The 15687-nt window shown below is 33.4% G+C and overlaps 1 protein-coding gene across 1 annotated transcript in view; it reads right to left on the reverse strand.

Moving 5' to 3' along the window:
* LOC142344155 (uncharacterized) overlaps positions 1 to 15687 on the reverse strand; it is an 83228-nt gene that overhangs the window by 29289 nt on the left and 38252 nt on the right. The window contains exons 5-6 of the mRNA XM_075395681.1: positions 13195 to 13334; positions 8687 to 8960 (exon numbers count right to left, since the gene is read on the reverse strand). Of these exons, the coding sequence (XP_075251796.1) occupies positions 8687 to 8960; positions 13195 to 13334 (414 nt within the window). The remainder of the gene's footprint in view (positions 1 to 8686; positions 8961 to 13194; positions 13335 to 15687) is intronic.

The raw sequence follows: 15687 nt of genomic DNA on the forward strand, positions 1-15687 counted from the left end.
ACTATTTTCGAGACTTTTTTTAATAGTTGCTTACTTTAATTCATGATTGGTTCTTGGACATAACTAACTTTAACTTAGGTCGGTATAATGATGAGACTTATGTTCTTTGGTTGCCCGGGTCAACAATCATACAACTTTCTTTGATTTCGTACTAGGTCATATATGATTAATAGTAATCATACTAGGTCATAAATGATTTGTATGAAATCTTTGTAGTCATACAAGGACCATATATGATTTCCTCGAAATCATACAAAAAAATTCAAAGACTAAAAACTGTATAATTTTGATTTTCCATTGAAGTTGAAAAAATTTCTTGGATTTCATACAAAGTCATATACGACACATAATACATTGACTGGTGCCACAAATTCTCGTATAATGTAGTCAGAGGACTTACTAAATTATTATATTGCATTTGCAGTCCACTTTTGATTCTTTGTGTGCGCTAAAATAATAACTTTGTGGTTTAAACGTATTCAGAAAACGAATATGACGTGATATGCATTTTTTTCTTGACTAACTTTTTTTTATAAATGAGCATTTATATGTATAACCTGGCTTCAGAGTATGTCAAAAACTTTGTTAATTGTTTGGACTTACTCTTTTATTTTGTACCCAACTTGCTTTTGTACCCAACTTGCTTTTGTAATCAACTAGCCCAATTGTTGTCCATTATGATTAAACCGCTATTAATGTCACTTTCGGATCAGTACCTCAAAGTATGACAGGAAAGCCACAAGCAAGTACTCCACTTTGTGTAGGAACGTCCTTTGGGAGTGAGTCTTTTATAAAACGAGATTTTTCACTAAAAGTTCAATTGGCTTTTTTCACTTAGTCTCTACGCTTTAAAAGTTGTTTCAAATTCTTATCTTCGTCGTACTGCTAAGCCCTCAGTGGGACCCTGGCCAAAATGAGCCAAGTGAGCGCTCGCCTATCAGAAGCAAGAGCAACCGCTGATGATACTTCAAAAGATGAACAAGACTTTATTCAAGTTCAAAACAAATGTAAGCGTTTTCGAAACCAAAACGAGAGGAATTCAATATCAGAGACAGTTAGACCAATAGTTATAACAATCAATCCGAGACAAACTCAAGTGCAATTTGCCGGAGGTATGAAGAAAAATTCCCACAATTGAAAATACAACGAATTAGAGAATTGCCAAACTCTTCCGACTTCTCTATCCAACCGGAAAACAAAGCCTCGAAAGATAGTCTTATGTCAATTACAAACCTGCAACAAGTATTCCCTAACGCTAATGTGAACACGAGAAATACACTGCCAAAACCCAAGTCCAAACCAAGCTTTGTTATAGTCAATGTGCATCACAGCATCCAAGAAAATGAAATAAAAGAGGAACTCTTGAGCAATAACGGAATGAATGTAGTAAAAGTGTCAAGGATTATAAGCCGAGCAAGTGGCAAACCTACAAAGCTTATCAGAGTAATAACAAATTCAACAAATTAGGTTTTAGCAGCACAAAAGCACGGTGTAAAAATTGGTTGGCTTATCTACAGATGTGAACCAAGCAAAGAGCAGCCGCATGTTAAACAATGCTTCAAGTGTCAGAAATATAGGCACTCCGCCATTGAGTGAAAAAACGAGCAGCGTTGCCTGCGATGCTCAGGCCAGCACACAGTAAAACAAAGCGCCGAACCAAAAGAAAATGCCAAATGTGCAAATTGTGGTGGATCACATGCATCTTTGTACAAAGGTGCTCATATCAAAACGCAGTTGTTGAAGCGACAAAGAGAAAACAAGATATTAAGTACTCAGCAGTGGCAAAAAGACAAACCTAAATGCTACAAACGAACTCAACTGGCTCAGCAATAAACATAAGTGTTCTGGTTGCTGAAGTACTCAGCAAAATCCGTTCAACCTTCAATACAATGTCTTACAGTGATATCATCAATGTTGTCAGTATTGGTGCAAGCAGAATTTTCGGTGATAAAATAGAAGGTCAAAAAATTCATGATAGCATCAAAAATGCTAACAACAATTTCACGAATGTTTCAACGCAACAAATTTCAACAAATAGCCATCAATTCAGCCAACATGGATAAAATTAAAATATTGCAATGGAACTGCCGAGGCTTGTCCAACAAAATATTAGAACTTCTCGTGTTTTTGAAGGAAAAAGATATTGATATTGTGTGCCTGAATGAAGTCAAGTGCTGGCAAAAAGAAAATCTAACCGATGATTATTTCGTAGTTACGGAACCGAGAGCAAGTATGTCACATGGCTCAATCATTTTAGCAAAGAAGGGAACGACAATAATAGAAATTAAACCAGAAAAGTTTGATAGAATCGAGCGAGGAAAAGTTTTCGAAATAAAAAAAGCATGCTTTGAAGTTCCTGTTATAGGTCATCTCTGGGTTATAGCACTTTACAACTCACCAGATCGCGATTTGAATCTATCAGAAATTTTTGAAAATGAAATGAAGAACGTTTTTATCTGTGGAGATTTCGACGCTCCACATCAAGAGCTGAATTGCACATATAACACTGAAAATGGTGATAAAATAATCGAAACTATTGAAACTGGAAATTTCAAGCTCTTAAATAACGGTTACCACACATATCAATCATATCAAGGAGAATGTCGAAATATGCTTGATCTATATTTCGCCGATCAATCAGTCTTCAAATTTTTTTGACACATTTTATGCTTCCGATGACTTTGCTAGTGACCACAGCTCAACCATTACTACCTTGAATATAATGACTCAGAGCAAATTCGATTTGAAGGCAAAAATCAGCTTCAAAAACTTCAACCAGATTGTCACACAAGAATACGAAAACTCTGCGCTAAATCCACCAGTCTATAGTCTATCCAAAAGCAGAAGAACTAAATCAATTAAAAGAATTACTTGTACAGATCATTCAATTCTCGCTACAGAAGTCGTATATTCAACAAAAAAGATTTCCCTTTGGACATGAAACTACTAAACTTATCCGTGAAAAGAAGAAAAAAAGAAGAGAGCTGAAAAGAACAAACCGAGAACAGTACAAATTCCTGAAAAACGAAATAAATTTCCTCCAAAGAGAAACAAAAAGGGGTCCATGAAACAATCGGAAAAAATAAAACACTCAAAATTGATCGCAAGTGCTCAAAATAATGGCAGCAAAAGCATTTGGAGAGCAGTTAAAGCCTTATGTTGTGATTAAAAAAAACCAAAGGAAACTGAACAAACTGTTGAAGTCTCATATAAACAACTCAGAGCGAAAACAGATATTGAGAAATGCGAAATCTTCAAAACTCTTCTACAGGATACAAAGAAAGATCATATATATGAAAACTTGGAACTAAATGAGCACTTCGAAAAAGTCGAAAACGAGACAAAAATGTTTCCCCAAGACAAAAATACTGAACCAAATAACTACTGCATTATAAAGTAGACAATTATGAAAAAATTTTGAAGAAAACAAGATAATCAAGTCCAGGACCAGATAAAATCAGCTATAACATCCTGAAAAGGTTTCTTAAATGCCTCAAAGCATATATTTGTCTCCTGATAACTAGCTCAATAAACAATTCTTATGTTCCAACTACATGGAAAGAGTCACAAGTCAAAATGTTACCAAAACCGAACAAAAACAAAAAAGATGCAGAAAATTACAGACCAATCGGCCTAACCAATTGCATTGCAAAAACTTGTGAAACAGCAGTAAAGAATTTTGTTCTAGCGCACTGTGAAGAAAATGATGTCTTCAGTGAAATGCAAAATGCGTATAGAAGGAACCGTTAACTAATAATTTGCTCAAACTTACTAAGCCCTTAACAGAGGCATTTCAATGGTCCGAAATGGTCAGATTTGTCCGCCTAGATATTGAAAAAGCGTTTGATGCAGTGTGGAGACTAAAACTTCAAAACAAACTGCTCCAAATTGGTGTGCATAAATCTCTGATAAAATGGGTTAACTCTTTTCTCTCTCAGAGAAGCATCTCCGTGAAAATTAATAACTCAAAAAGTGGCACAATTTCAACACTAGCTGGAGTAACTCAGGGCAGCGTCATTGCACCAATACTTTTCCTGGTTTATATCAGCGGCATTCCTGAAATACCGGCAAAAATTTCTCAATTTGCTGATGATTTTGCCCTTTACTACAGATCACCCTTCTGTAGAATATTTCAAGAGAAACTCCAGTATTCACTAGACAAATTGATCAAATGGTGCGAAAAACTAAAGATAAGAATAAATCCAGGCAAAACAAATTTTATGCTTTTTAAAAATCCGTCAAAAAAGTTTCCAGTTTAGACCTTTTTATCAATGGTACGAGAATTGAAGGAGCAAATTCAGTCAAATTTCTTGGCGTAAACCTTACCCCACAGCTAAAGTGGAAACAACACTGCAAAAATTTGGTGGCAGGAGCAAACAAAAGAATCTACCATCTATGGCGGCTCAGTCATTTCAACATTGATGAAGAGTGCCTACTGACCTTGTATAGCTCATGGGTTCGACCTCTATTTCTCTATGCGAATGCCTGCTGGATTGACCTATCTAATTCAATTATCAACATTATACAACTGACCCAAAATAGAGCACTAAGAATTTGTATGAGGAAACCCCGCTGGTACAGTGTTAAAAAACTCCATGAAGAGGCCAATATACCTGCACTAAGAGATTTTCAAATTAGACTAGCAAATGAGTACCTGAAACGGGCCAAAGAAAACAAGATCGAATCAATACTTGAACTGATCCAGAAAAAGAGACAACGTCCAATAAACAGTTATCAAAGCATACTGGACCATCTGTCCTGGTAATGTTCCTTACCAGTTTCTATATCGTAGAAAAGCCAGAACAACCATCATCCATTGACTTATTGCCAGCCGCTTGCGTAGTTAATTTGGGACAAAAGTCGAACCAACAACCTCCTAACTGAACAGCTAAGCCAGCCGCTCACCTAGTAGCTGGGGATTAGCTGAGAAAAACACAAGGAAAACAACAGCAATTTACACAGCTTTTATCTGCTGAAGAATGTTAATCGATTAACATCATTTTAAACCAAGAAAATGTTCTCATTTTTTCACATTCACTCCACTGATATCTTTATCAAAGTTAAGTTACGGTTATACAACTAACGACATATTAAAGTGCTATGCGCGGTTTGGTTCAGTGGTTTTATTGTTTAGGTTAGCATAGCAGTTTTAACTTATTATTCCTTCTGTATTTTACTTCATTCTTCAAAACGCTTCCTTCCCTCAATTTATTTTAACGCGTCTTAACGATTGCCTTCATGAACAAAGTTACACTAATTACTTTTTTTACGACTAGCGCAGCCCTTTAATTCTCTGATCAAATGAGGTTCTGTAATTCATTCCCCGACGCGAGTGCAGCCCAATTTTTATTTTTTTATTTATTTTTTTTATCTACTTTTCCCACTCTCAGTATTTATTACTTCTTGAATATTTTTTCTTAATAAACGACTTTTTTTACTTTGAATAAAAATTTTATTGATATCTTACCACGCATTGAAATACAACGAACTAATCAACTTCTACGAGGCTAGCCAAGAACACCAAGAAAAAGTGTAAAAGCAGGCAGAGCCAGCAGAAGCCCTTCCCGGCGCTTCAAATGGCTCCAAGCAACAAGAGCAATCAATTGGTTTTAAAGGAAAAAACTCTGAAAAAACAGGAGCATAAACTCATCTTTCCGAAATTTTGAACTTTCTATTTTAATTATTGATGCCTTTTAAATTGATTGAACTTGGTTGAACTTGATTATACATACACTAATAATAATAATTTATTTTGTACCCTACTTGCAATTGATATTGTACGTTAGGGTCTTTTGGCGGATCACAATGTGATGCCGGGGTATCATATATGTGATGCCCTACCGAATAAAAACAAAAAACATAAATGGTTAAAGATTTTCAAAAAAAAGATGTACGATTCTTGGTATTCGTACTAGGATCATATATGATTTCTTGGTAATCATACAAGGATCATATATGATTTCTTTGGTTTCATACAAGGATCCTACTAAGAAATCAAGTATGGACAGTATGAGATCATATATGATCCTTGTATGAAATCAAAGAAACTTCAACCCGGGTGCTCAATTATTCAATCGCGTCATCAAATCGCCTTTTAAATTCTCCCTTCTCATTGGGTGAGATTAAATATGAACTTTCGCTCCACTTATTGGGCGGGATCAACTTGTAAAATAACTTGTCCCATCTGATCGAGTGAGATTGAATAAAGCACTTTTCTCTAGTTAGGGGAGTGAAACTCGCTTTGAAACTCGGTTTTTTAACCACAGGTCTATAAGAAATAAAGTTTTTTTAAATTTCTGCACAATAAGAAAAACATATTTTTTAAATTTCTGCATAATTCATCTGAATCTTCTTCTAAATTGTGATTGCATTGTTGCGATTATACGTCAGAGAAACAAGCCCATAGGTTTGTTTCACTGTCAAGTGTCGTCAATGATTAGAAAAAAGATTGATTAGATCGTTGTTTAAAAAAAGTTTATTAGTTTTTTAGTTTGATGTGGGATACCCATTCACAACTGTTAAAACAGCTACAGCATTCGCAAAACAACATAAGATTTTCTAGAGCAATTACCTCAAATTTTCCTGCTTAACCTAATTTTTTCTATGGAAGAGTTTATGCCGTTTTGGGGAAATTGTAGCCATTTTAACAGTTGGCAATGGGTAAAAGCCAATCCTATCTTGACAACGTTATCTAAAAACCAAAGCTCATAAATGTCCATAGGGAAATAATGTTCCGACTCAACTCATCCATATTAATGGCTTAATTGTCTTCAATTGAGCTTCCTATATGAAAAATGCAATATATAAAACATAGTAATGGTTTCTGAGGGATGCTTGAGGGATTCTCAAATAAAGACAAGCGTGTTTATCAGCAAGTTTAGTTTTTAATTCCGCTAGTATGGACAAATTTTGAAGTGCGCAAAACTTTTGTTAGGAGAAAGCAAGTTGCGTCATCGCAATTCCTCGAGAAGAAAAAGTCAATATTCTCAATTCAACAAAAATTTAGGCAATTAACAAATAAAAGATATCCAAGCAAATGAACCTTTAAACGCAAAAATAAACAAAGAAAGCAAAAAAATTCTGTTAAGCTCTTTTTCATAGAAAACTAGTTCTGTTAAAAATATCAAATACCTATTATCACAAATTGATGATGAAATGCTATTATAAGATGGGTTCTCAGAAGAAATGTAGAATTTTTTAGAACTGCGAAATGTTTTCGAGAATCAACAAAAGAATTATACATATACTGAAATCCTTAACGACCTAAGGCCATTTACTGCTTGAAAACACCTAACATTGTTTTTATTCAATTAGTGACCAAATGCTAGTAGTATTGATTCATTTAAAAAGCAACAAATGATGTCAAATTTCGAAAAAAAATAAAACTGGTCCAAACCAAACACCGCTAGATGGAAACTGCAACAACTAAAACTGATTAATTTTCTTTTGCTATAAAGCAGATGAGTCCTGTCCTTGATGGCACAAATTAACAAGTCGACAACGAGAACGGCCAATAAAAGCAAAAACTGAAAAAAAATATTTTGGTTTTAAAAACAAAGAGAATTATAATCACAATAAAACAAACCTTTTTTATTTTCAACTGAAAACCCACTACTTATTACATTTGCTTCTATGCATTTGAAAACCAAATAAGTCCCGTCGACATTGAGACTAAATTATAATGAAACAAAAAGAGCAAAAGATAAAGCCAAAATCCAAAGATTTTATGAACACGCCTAGGTTCAAAGCCATAAAACCACAAGCCATTAACATTTTTAAGAAATCAAAACGTTCCTTCAGGCTAAATTGCTTTCATTAGAGTCTTATTAAAATACGAAATTTATTAAAATTCAATTAAAAAATTCGAAAGTCGGCTTATAGAGCAGGTAGAATTAAATTATCAAAAGACTGTCAAAGCTGCAGTTGTGCAAATGTTTTGCTAGATAGCTTGAAGTCAACCAGTCCTCCTTTAGTTGAAAAAGCAGTGATCGTTTGAAGTGGCTTCATGGTTTCTTTGGGGAACTTTTCTTGAGAATTATTAGATACCTTAGATAAAATATCTGATTTGATGCCAGTTTTTATGAAAAAAAAAGCAAATTATCAAAAAAATTTTTCTATAATTTTACAAAGATATGATATGAAAAGATTCAACACCCCTGTAAAAAGTAAAAACTTTTTCACTGAGAAATTTAGTTTTCTTTTAGCAAAAAAAACAATTCCTAAAAAATGTCTCAGAAAAAGAAAACGGATATGCTTAAGATAATCCAATATTCACTAAAACCTGGTGACTCCTCGAAAAAAAGCAGAAATTGAAAAACAATTTTGTTACATATTCTACGTTTTACAGGCTTTTTAATGATACGACACACAATTCTCTACGATAAGCAATCGGCCAAAATTCACTGAACAAAATTATAAACCCAGGTGAGCACACAGTTCCTCCCTCCCTCCCTCCCTCCCTCCCTCCCTCCCTCCCTCCCTCCCTCCCTCCCTCCCCCCCCCCCCCCGTTAAGTGCGGGCGGAGAAAAACGCATTATTAAACTTTGAAAAACGCCAGATGTCCCTATATAGAGCGCCAGATTTAAAATGCTCAATTGATGCCCGATTTTTAGTGACGTCAGCATAGTTACCTAACCTGTATCTGAAAGGTACTTGCGAACAAAAACGAAGAACAAATTTAACATACTCTTCTGTGCTTTGAAAGGATTGATAGCTTTCTCATCCATCCCCAAATTTGTTGTTGCATTGATGGATGATTCCATATCATATTCAACGGACGGCCGCCGCATCAGTTTTTGTATCCCAATCTGAGATGAAAATTGAGCACTTCTGCTGCTCTTCCGTTGCTTCTTGGGCAAACTGCGACGTTTCTGGAATGTGAGCGTGCTATCTGGACTAATGTCCAGTCTGGCTCGTGTCTTCTGGCTCATTAGTATGATGGGTTTCCGGAAGTGCGAGACCTTTTGGCAATCAATGACCTCTTAGTAGGGTATAAATTAAGAAATTATATAAATCATGATGTCAGGTTGACGTTCTTGCTCATAATATTCGGTCTGAAGTTTTCGTTGATGATCAAGAAACCATCAGCGCTTGGGGGGAGGGGCTCTTTTTACATGAAAGTACCAGTTTGTCTATCGACTAATCATGAGCAATAAACATTGTAATCTACCGTTGGCTTTATAAATTTTTTGCTCAAAATTTTATGAATTTTTTCTTCAATAATTATTTTACTACTTAATTTTTCTGACCCTCCACGAAATGAAGTTCGATTGTTAGAAGCAAATTTTTCATTTTTTGAGAATATTTTCAATTGTGAAGTTTTTAAAAACTATTCTTTTTTCACTTCTCAAATACGGTTGACTCGTTCCTGCAAAACACAGAAATGAAATTTTTAGGTTCATATGAAAACTAATATTTGGGTTGAAACCTAGCTCAATTCGTTAGAAAAAATGTTAGCTATTTTTTAAGTAAAAGGTTAAAGCATTTAAAAAGTGAGAAGTAAAAGTTGAATAAGACTTCCTTACGTTGGTTCATGCGAAAAAGTTTTCCCAATTTTATGCTCAAAAGATGAATTAATAATTCACTTCATTTATTTGAGCAAATAAACTACAATTTTTTTTTAATTTGAAAAAAAAATTAAGTCCAGAAATGACACTTGAGGAGAAAATATGGCCCAACAGAAAAAAATTATATTAATTGAATTAATTTTTATCTCGCTTCAACCTGTTACTTGAACAATTTTGAAACATTTGCTTATATTACAAGCTATTTGTGTGCCAGTCATTGTAATTTCCTTTATATTAGAGATTTATTTTTTAATTAACTCTTGAATATTTAGTTCTAGATCTCATCAAAAGTTAGCTATTTTGCAGTGTAGGACCAAAATTCATAGAGGGTCTTGTTACATGTTTTTGGAGTAGAAAATTCATTTCAGAGAACAAAAAGAAATATTTTTATTTAAAAAATTACATTATAAGTCGTCCATCAAACCTGAACTTAATAGCACTGATATATAAACTTCGAGTTTGTTTACAAAAATGATACTCAAATTGCTCCAAGACAATGTGATCAATTTTTAATTTATAGGCAAGCTTGTTAGACTATTCAAAATAAAAAAATAACGGCAAGTAACAACTTTGTTTCATTGAAATTTTTAATTGACCACGAATATTGTTTTTTTTTAGCTGAGCCTGGCTTTTCTACTTGATTTTTAATCTGAGTAAATTGATTGTGTCATGTCTTGTGGCAGATTTTTGGCAGCCACATTCCACATTTCCCTTTGGTATTTTTGATAGAAAATTCATCAAAGCACTGATCACATAATTAATTGTGTCAAATTCTTACGTTGTTTTAAGAGTAATATTTCTTTTTTTCTCATTTTATCTATACGTTTTGAGCAGAATAATTGCTTTCTTTCAAAAACAAGCTTTATGGTGATTCTCAGTTTTTTTAAACAAACATTATTTTTGTTCTTTATTGGTTGAATTTTGAGTAGAAAAATGCAATAAGGATACCAAGGTTACTTCAGTAGAAAATAACTGTTTTCTTTGAGAACTTCTTGCTAACAATTGACCAGGAGATTGGTTTTTGTCACCTATTTTTCTCTGTTCGGCTGTTCTCAAAGGTGAAGTCTTTGTTTGAAGGATAAAAGTGTCAAAAGTGTGGTTTCTAACGACATATTGAACATTGAGAGCCACAGACAGCAAACTTCAAATAATGTAAACAGTTAGCCTTTTCTGAACTGGCCTTTTTAATTGGGGGAAAAGTGAACAAACTAGCATGTGATTAAATTAGATTAAATAGGTTACATGATTTCAAATTCTGTAAATTGCACGGCAAATGAAGTGTTGGAAAGTTATGTACAAACGCAAATTGCCGCTCCGAATTGTAACCAGACGGCTTGTTAGAGTCTGTGCTAAAAGCAGAATGCTCCAAAATACCTCTCAAGGTAAAAAAAACATTACTTTTGTCAAAAAAATGGTTGGGGGCATCTGAAAATAAATTATGAATGAAGAAAGTTTCAGAGACAGATAAACCTTACAAACACACGCACACGCAACATCCATTACTCACAAACACAACTCGCAAAACAAACACCTCAACACCAAAAAAAAATTGTAAAGGAGTTTCCTTTTGGCAATTGATTTTCACTCAATTTTCGCCACCATCCTTTTTGATCTTTTTTTTTATTTTTTCTTAAATATTTGGTTCAGGATTTGTGAGGCAATTGGATTGGTAATCGTTATTTTGACGATGATCTTTGAAAAGAACCGCTCAAAATTTATTTCCATTTTTTTTTCGTTTTTGATATTTCTTGATCATTATGGGCAAACTAATTATTTAATACCTCACCTCATAAACGGGTTACCAGCTAGATTAAATAAACAAATTCTTTTAACCATATTTAAAACGGCAACTTGTAGCAATTGTTAGGTAATTTTTCTAATTCTTTAAGTTTTTTGACAGTTTTAGAAATCTACCATTATATGTCTACAAAGAAATGGAGCATTTGTTTTGTCCTTAAAATATGTTATTTAGTAGTGTACAGAATTATTGGTCTTCAGTAAAAATTAATTTTGTTCGTTTCTCTCTTTGGAATATACTTTTCAAATGAATAGAAAATTTTAATAGTATATATTATTTTGTGAACTGAATAAAAAGGCGAAAAGTTTTTAAAATTTGCATGATCAACGAATCATTTAGATTTTCAATTTAGAAAATTATTCGCAGACTAGAAAATGTCAGCGTGAAGAGCAATTTCAAAAAACAGAGAAGTTAAAAATAGTTTTCGTCAAAATTTCAAAAAAAAAACAAACACTTGCATTAAGTTTTTGAACATTGCGATCAGTAACTTCCCTAACACTATATTTATTCTCTATTGCATTTACTAGAAAGATCTTGCCTGACAATATAATTAAAACAAAATAAAAAAAACCCATTTCCAATAATGAAACTCATTTTTGTTTTTTTCACTTCATACAACCGAATTTTAAGTCTACGCAGTTTTGAAATTACCGAAAGAGAAAGTTCATACGAAATAAAAAAAATTCTGGAAATCAACTCAGATTTTTCAAAGATGATTTTTACATTTTGAGAACTTTAAATTACCTGACTCCTCTGTTTTCCAAAAAAAAAAAATTAATACAGAAGAACGCTAGTTTTTAATACATACGCTAGTTTTTAAACAGAAAACATAAAATGCTGATAAAAAATTTTTAGCAAAAGCATTTTAAGAAAAGAAAACAAAATAATTTTCAAATATTCAAATTTTTCTGTTTGCTTTTAGCTTCAGTTTCCAAGCGATCGGTCACCCCTGCCCCCTGACCAATGTTTTCTTCCTTTTCATCTTTTCCTCCTAAATTTCATGGTTTCCCATTTTCAAAGTTCCTAAAACCAGAAATTTTTTTATATAAATGAACGCTAGATTGTGAGAGCTAAGAATTATGTTTTTCTTTTTTCTCTACGACGCGTAAGAAAAGTGTGAAAATTTGCCTGAAGAGAAAGAAAACAGCCAGCCTAGCCTATAGACAGCCAGCCTATAGGCATACATATTTATTTCTCCATTTAGAGAAAATATTTGAGCAATAACAAAAGCGTAACCGTGATCACTGCTTTAGAATCAACAGTTTTAAGAGAATGAACTTTAATCGTTGGATAAGAATCTGTACTTAAAGTATGAGGCCCATCAGCACTGTAACATTCAAAATGTGTTCTGTTTTTCTTTGCATGAACCTAGCTATGTTCATCCCTAATAAAAAACGACTTCATTTTAATCGTAAAAGTAAACATAACCGACTCCCACGTAACTGTTTTAGAACGACTTGCGAGGGCTTGGCGTTTGCTGTAGATAGCTTATGCTCAGCGAGGCCAGTGTCACCTGGTAAGAAGGGTCCAAACTTGCCAAAAATTACGCTTCACACCATAAAGTTCTGCTACCTCATTATCTTCAGTAAACCGTGCTTAGAGCTTAATACATTTTTAAAAGAGCTACACAGGAACTTAACGTTATCGGGTTTTACAGTTTCTGAAAGTTATCTGAAGAAGATAAGTCAAATCACTCAAGAGAGGAAAAGAACATTCTAGAACAAGTTTGTGAAGCGTTCAAGCAAAAACTTGTTCATGCAAAATAAAGACCCACTCGGCTACAATAAATACTTCAAACATCGTTCTAGAGCAATCAAACAGATATCTAACCTTTTCGATGGGTTGTTGTGTTTCGGGTAAGGGTATTTTATATTTGTCTGTTAGCCAACTGGGCAATTTGAGTTCCCCTGCCATGGCTGATTTCTCTGCATCGTAACAATTGGCGACAAACTCTACTACTCCCCTTGAATCTGTAAGAACAAATCTAATACATCTGGCCTTATTATCCATTTACTAAATTTGAAACGAACAAGAAGCCAAGTCTGAATATAGCTCCATGTTTTTATTTAAATTAAATAAAAGTTTCTAATACAAAATCTTTGAGAATGATATCAACAAAATTGTTATCGCAAGACACTGTTTAGTTTATATATTGATCCTCAAGGTCTTGTTAAACGGTCTTGTCAATTAATTTAAATAACTATATGTGATTGTCAAAAGTTTGGCGAGGATAAACTTTTGTGTTAAAGTTGAAGACAAGTTTCACTTTGTAATATAGCCACTATCAAATGCGAAGTGCAATACGAAGGTATGAATGTGATCAATCATGATATATGCGCAAAGCCGCAAAGCCTAAGCAGAAATCAGCTAGCTAACAGAACTCCAGAACACAGGAGAAGCTTGCTCGGATGTTCATTAAAAGTAAGTTACATTAATACTTAACATTCAAATGTTATTTCTCTCTTTGTTCTATCAAAGTTGAGAAATACAAATTTAGGGAATTTATTTTTGTTTGTAATAAAAAAAATTCTCGTAACTTACCTGGAAGGTTAACTGAAACAGGCAAGAGGCATCAACATCAACTTAGAAAGTTTTTTAATTACGTTTTTTTTAATCTGTTGACATCACTGAGATGGCCAAATTGGCCAGCGGGGGATTTAGATGACAACCACAAAATGAGGTAACATGAAGATATTGGGTTCAGCGATGTAGTACCTGAACTGGATTTTTTTTGAAAAGATATGTAAGATCAACGGTATCGAGTTGAAAAGTTTTTTTATAAAGTTTTTCGTTGGATGGGGTAAAACTTCAATAATATGTCAGACCCAAGCTAAAACAAAATTATATTTATGCAAGATAAATGCTGAAAAACGCATAATTTTGGGATATCTACTCTATAAGTTGCATTATTATATCAGACCACTGCTAAAAAAACGCATGATTATATATGATCAATGCTGTAAAACATACAGCTGATAATCTTACTTAGTTTTCACGCTTCGACCTCTGTCTCTTAGACTTGAACAACAGAGATCATGCATGCCTGTCACCGCATCTAGCTATCAATGTTCCACTATATATTAGTTTGTCCCAAGACCTATAATTTTTATACATCAGAATGTCAGATCAGATACTTTATATTGCGGTGAATGCCTTGGATCTGATATTCAAACGTAAAGTATAGCGGAGAAAAATTTTATTTCAAATTACGTTTCAAGAGCCTCCAGCTATTCCAACAATCCCCCTCCCTTTCTCTCAGTTTTAATCAAAGGTTTAACAAAAAAAAATGTTGATTCTAATTACGCATGTTGTAAAAAGTATATAAAGAAACAATGACCAAAGAAAAATGTTTATGCTGCATTATGAAAGATGAACAATAAAAACACATAATTATGCAGGATATACACTTTAAAAAAGCATAAGGATGTATGATCAGCGACAAAGTAAGCCATTTATCAACCTTCAAAGAAACTGATGATCATAAAATGGACGAGAGAACAGCTAGTTACTGTATTTACAAACATACTTTGATAATTGAATACCGGCGGAAAATGCAATTCACACAGAAATAATTATTCAAGACATTGAAAAACAAATTGATATTTTTTCTGAACTTGGGTTGGCTGTCGATCTTTGTCAACAACAATTTGTCGAAACTAGGTGGAAAGTGCAGTGTCCATAAATTTTTACTTAAAAAATTACGTCAAGTTTTTTTTTAAAACTTGCTCCTTATGTGCTGGTCTGACTGCACTACACCCCATATGCCTATTGCTATATCACTTCATACACACAACAAACGCTATGGTCTTCAGTAATCACCTCATTAGAAACCCAAAGTTAAGCAAAAATTAAGCGTTGAGTTTATTTAAGAAAAACGTTCGTTTTTGTAAGACTATCGAAAAAAGACTAATTTAATTGAGATCGACAGTAGAAAATAAAATAACGAATTCCTCTAAGATCAGAGCAAAAATAAATGCTAAATAATGTTGGTTTAAGAAAAAATTTAAAATTGAACTACATTGAAAAAAGCAAACCAAAAGTTTAATAATACTCATTTCTATTATTCATATTACTCATACCCTACTCATTTCTAAATTGAATAATTTGAATTCGAATAAGCTCACTAGTCGACACTTGAAATTCTTGCAAGATCCTGGCAAAAGTATGCTTATCTTTCAAGATCTTACAAAACAACGGTAATAGTTCCAGGTTTTTCATACCATTCTAACCCGGCTCAGGCTTCCACGATTTAATTTATTGACTATACAATTGAAGGTGAAACTGAAACTCATTTTTCTGTTTGGAAATAGTTTCAGAAATCTA

This window comes from Convolutriloba macropyga, chromosome 8, assembly GCF_964194025.1.
Source record: "Convolutriloba macropyga chromosome 8, txConMacr16.3, whole genome shotgun sequence".
Classification (NCBI taxonomy): domain Eukaryota; kingdom Metazoa; phylum Xenacoelomorpha; order Acoela; family Convolutidae; genus Convolutriloba; species Convolutriloba macropyga.